General features: G+C 44.6%; 1 protein-coding gene across 1 annotated transcript; it reads right to left on the bottom strand.

The window, feature by feature from the left end:
- Positions 1–300: 300 nt before the first annotated feature.
- Positions 301–4,996, bottom strand: LOC119440913 (male-specific histamine-binding salivary protein). Its single transcript, XM_037705722.2, has 5 exons — positions 4,863–4,996; positions 3,708–3,874; positions 3,292–3,374; positions 556–639; positions 301–459 (listed from the first exon to the last, which is right to left on the bottom strand). Exons 1-5 carry the CDS (start codon positions 4,989–4,991, stop codon positions 317–319), a joined length of 606 nt encoding a protein of 201 aa, XP_037561650.1. The 5' UTR covers positions 4,992–4,996; the 3' UTR covers positions 301–316.
- Positions 4,997–5,259: the final 263 nt, after the last annotated feature.

The raw sequence follows: 5,259 nt of genomic DNA, 5'->3' as shown, positions 1-5,259 counted from the left end.
AAAAACTTAGAATTTAAGCCCCTGAAGAATTAATGTGCGTTTCGGAGCTGGACCCGCCAATCACTACGTAATAATCGAGTAGCTATGGCAGTTGGTTGTTTCTATGTGTATTACGCCCCACACAGACTCTGTGCGCGCATTTCAGAGGCTACAATGGAAAATACAACAGCAGATGAGGACTGCAACGCTGCAGGCAGAACACAAGGCTCCTGGAGTCTTATTCGCCATCGGCCAGCGCTCGCTACACTGGCTCACCCACAGTGCTTGCACTGTATAAGCTCACGGTTTCATTTTTTTTAATTCATCGTACTAATTATTAATCACAAGGAACCACTTCTCGACTGCAAAGGTCTCTGTCATAGACGAAGTACTTTTCTGGTCCGCAGAGAAGGTGGAAAACGTAGAAGCAGAGCGACTTGATCTGATGTATCTTGCCTTCTTTTGCCCAAAGCTCGCAGGCTAAAAGATAGAAAAATCAGTAAAACGATTTAGCTCCGGTTAGTAAAAGCGATGTAGTACGCACGTGTTCTTAGTAAGTAAGCATTCAGTACGTACCATTGCCACGGTGAGGAACCCTCAGTATGTCGCAGTTATCGTACTCCGAGAAAGCTACTGGATACTCCAGGGTGAAGAGTTTTTCTGGATAGGAAGGCAGAAAAATGCAACACAACTTCCATGAAAACCTGTCCGTCCGTCCGTCCGTATGTATGTATGTATGTATGTATGTATGTATGTATGTATGTATGTATGTATGTATGTATGTATGTATGTATGCATGCATGCATGCATGCAGGCATGTATGTATGTATGTATGTATGTATGTATGTATGTCCGGTCCGTCCGTCCGTCCCGTCCGTCCGTCCGTCTGTCTGTCTGTCTGTCTGTCTGTCTGTCTGTCTGTCTGTCTGTCTGTCTGTCTGTGTGTCTGTCTGTCTGTCTGTCTGTCTGTCTGTCTGTCTGTCTGTCTGTCTGTCTGTCTGTCTGTCTGTCTGTACTTCGCCCCTTGGCTTAAGTACCGCTGCGGTTGTACTACCGAAAGATATTTGTTGGTACAATAAATGGAAGAAATCTACTGACATCCCTGATGGATGACTGAAAACGTTCCACATTCATCCACATCGTGCTGTCAATAATATGGACCTTTGCAAAAATTAATATAGAGAAATAAAAACCTGTCAATGCTATCAATGTAACGAGGATCTGGTCTATTGCTCCTACAGGCATAAAATATCTGGTTGTGAAGCGTCGCGTATTCTCGAAAACATCTGTAACACGACAGTGCTGCAAAGCGTAAAAAACAGAACAAACATATTCGCTTACACAGTGTTGACTCTGCATCCGTCTTTTTTAGCGTTTGTGCTACTTTGACTTCAAGGTACAACAATAATAACAAGGATTGGCGCTCAAGGCTGTTGCTTGCGTAGCTAATCTCCGGCATGCAGTCTAATAAGCACTGGACACCCTTAAGTCAACTCATAATAGAATAAAGAGGAGAGGTTTACGAGTCATCGATACGTGCACCCCTGAACATTTTTCATCTGAAAGCTAAAGTGCCGTTGATCAACTTAATAAACATGACTGCACAATCGAAATCCGACCGATGATGCCATTTCATGTGGTTTCACGAACTTATATGTATTGAGTAGATCACTGTAGTATGTCTAATATAAATAAACATGATCGTTTATATCACCTTAAGGGAAAATGTTACAGAAAGGAATGTGACACTCGCAGCTGACGTTCAATCAAGAGTGTGGCGGACGTTTTGACTTTGGGCGTTTACATTTACATGTGCACACTGTAGACATTCACATTCAAAGACATTCATAAGCACGCCAGCCATGATGTCTCAACGGCATTGCAACTAGCCTGCAATCGTGTTCGTTGAAGCGGTTATATGCTACCTGGGTACCCTGTATAATTTTTCTCCATCATATATTTTCTAATTCAGTAGCGAATCACTTCGAAAGCGCACTATCACGTCTCTGACAATACAAGAGAGCAGAGCGTTGGAGCAATCTTGATTATTAAAAAATAAGATTTTAAAGCACTCGCTGACGGAAAAAAAATGAGAAACAACCCTAATCCTTGACTTAGGTGTCTGGCACTTCAGCGTTGGTGTACCTTGGTGTAGAGAGGGAAAGCGAACTCGGAGGAGCATGCGAATCGAACTGGCGGGAAACCGCCACGCACAGAGGAGCGTGTGAGGAGCGAAGGAGGGTGCGACGCGTAGCCCCCTAGCGGACGGCGCACGAAGCGCACCTTAGGCGTCCCTCCACCGCTGACATGAAAGCATGTAGCGAGCGCCGGCGCGCAGCTGGCACGCGCGAGAAAGCGAGCGACGGAGCTGGAGCGCGCCGGGGGAGGAGAAACGAGAGAGGAGGGAATGAACTCACCCCTCCGCTGTATTAGGCAAGCGTGCACTCTGTCAGGTGGTGTGTAGCACTAAATAGCTCGTTTTTATTTTAATTAATAAGGAGCGGTTACCGCTGGTTTAAGTGTGACGTCACTGATGACGTCACTTCTGGTCGTGGAGTTTCACGGGATGCTGTACTGATGCGGTGGGTATCTAAAGTGTAGGATAGTGGGCTTTGGTGTACTGCAATTATATTTTCCTTAATTGTTTCAAATTATTCCTTACTAGCTTTTTTCTGTACTAAATATCTGCTCTCGTGTCATATCTATCGTCAGCCATAAGTAGAACCATCGAAATCTACTTGTGTTTACTTTTCTATGATTTATTTTTAATTTCGTCCCACCTCTCTGACAAACCGTAAGTCGGTCCCTAACCGGAAGTTGCCACGCAAGAAACAAGAGCGTCACGCGATGCTCGTGCCACTAAGAAAATAAATTAGTCGCGTTAAAGAGCGCCTGAATGAAATAACATGTTTCCGCAATATATTTGCGATGCGATGGCTTCTTTGATTTGGCTAGAGAGATGGACGGACACTGACAGAAAAGATTCCGACGCACATAAATTAGGCTAAGCTAGTATGCAGGTCAGCTTAGTTAACGACCAAGCTGCAGAATGTTTGCGTATTACCCTTGGGGCGAATATAATGGGTGGCCAGCCTGCTGGGAAATATTAATATTCTATATCTATATTCTATACTTCAAAGAGCGTGCTTTCAGAAACAGATTATTAGCCACAGGTTGACACACAGACACACACGCGCACACACACGCATGCAAGCACACACAGAGAGAGAGACAAACGCACGCAACCAAGCACATACGCACATGGTGCCCTAATTAGAGGTATCACAGTACTCCTCTACCCACTTTCCTTACCTTTTGAGTTTGACGCTTCGATAACATTCGGCACCGTGTAGCCCTCAGATGCATGCGCCCATGCGTAGGCCGTTTGCGTGCTCCTGTAAACGAGATCAACAACAATGCGGCGTATTCTTCTAAACCTTGTAAAGTAAGAGTTTCACCTTTGAAGTAATTCATCGTAAATTTCTTCTCTTCAAGTATCCCAGGAGGTCAAATCTTCCTTTACGGCAGAACTTACGGTAAACGAATCCCTGCCTCCCTGATTATGAATTAGCCCTCTGATCAAATCTGACCATCTCCCTACGAGAGGGCGCGGGAGAGAGGAAGTTCCTTTACTGGTGCAATACGTTATGAATGACTCCTTATTCCAGGCTTCAATTTTTTTCTTCAAAATGCAGGGACCACTAACAACCGGGAAAAAAATATCTTACGTCGTGCCGTCCTTCGTACTGGTAGATCCGAACGTGCTGACGGTGTATTTTTCTTCCTCGTTGATGGAGACTAGTTCGTTAAAGACACATTTTCTGTCTGCCCCATAGAACGGCTCGTCTTCGTATGACCTCATATACAAGTAGTAACGTCCTGGCACCGTCAATGACTGAAAGAGAGCACAATCCAACGATTGCTAAATATGCACTCCATTGATATAAATCAAATCAAAAGGCGTGCTTCGCAAAACTCAGCTTACCAAGTACATTTTTAAATCTGTTCGCAAAACCTGTATACATTCCGAATAAAGCATTACCATATGGGTTATGAATGCAGTTATTAGCTATAAATAACCGCATTTAGGCCCATTATACCCCAGAGAACTGCTCCTATAAAGGAACGAAGTTCTGCCAGAAATCCTCTACGATAACTATCCAAGTACGCAAATAGCTGAAACGCATCACGAATGAAGCGTGTGCGCTCCTCTCTCACGCTTAATTCCCTTAGGACACGCTGCGCCTTCTGGCGGCGCTGCCGTGAAGTCTGCGCATACCCAGCGGCATATACAGAGTGGCCGAAGTTGGCGTCAAAAAGGTTCAATTAAAGAGTGGCGCATAGCTGTGGCACATACCATACCCATGCGAACGGCCCACATTTTCAAACCTTCGCGACCAGCCCATATATTTCGCGGGCGAGTTAGACAGTCGGAACGAAGACTGGTCAGAGTACACCAAGAACACACTAGTCGCATTATTAAGTTTGACAATAACAAGTACTGTGCTGTTTGATCAAGCGGGTTTTCAAGCAAGCACAACAAGCTGGGGTTTATTGAAACTGATCGCGGAACCAACTTCTTTAGAAACCCCTGTGCAGTTGGTTTGCGAAAACAAAATCATGAGGAAAAGCATGGTCAACCAATTGTAATGGAGCAATATCGTCGCTGTGAAATTCTGATGTTAGAGTACGTGAGAAGTGGTTTGCTCTTAACTATTAGTGTGTAAGTATATGTATATATCACGTCGAATTAGAACGATACTGTACTTGACATGATTGTCTAGCACGAGGACACATAAACCGAGCAATCGCAATTGTGTGCAACACGATGCATGAGCGAATGGCTCGCTGAAAGGTGAATCCTTCATTCGTAATTTACTTACCTTCCATGCATCTTGATATTTTGATAGCCTCGGTTGTCGCTCGAGCAGCTCAGTTTCGGCTAGAGCGAAAGTCATGGCGACAAGGAGGATCCCCAAGGAACCGAGATGCACTGCAGCTATTGACTTCATCTTGACAAAACTGGTGAAAATGGCGCCATGAATAAACCCAGTGATTGAAAGTGTATAAAAACAAAGCTTATTAATTCTAAGCCGATCCATTTTCATTCAGTCTGATTCAGTCAATTCATTTTCATTTTCAGTCATTGAAAGCCAGGCGAAGTTTTGTTCGAGTAGACAGGGGAAAGGGGGAAATCCAAGCAACTCAAGCGCCTTTTCTGGGTGGTTTGAGCGCTGTCTTACAAATATCGGAAGAGCTAGGCTGCAACGAGCGCTGATG

This window comes from Dermacentor silvarum, chromosome 2 (genome assembly GCF_013339745.2).
Source record: "Dermacentor silvarum isolate Dsil-2018 chromosome 2, BIME_Dsil_1.4, whole genome shotgun sequence".
NCBI classification, from domain to species: Eukaryota; Metazoa; Arthropoda; class Arachnida; order Ixodida; family Ixodidae; genus Dermacentor; species Dermacentor silvarum.
The sequence above is the reverse complement of the archived record's forward strand: the minus strand, read 5'-3'. Positions and strand labels throughout refer to the sequence as shown.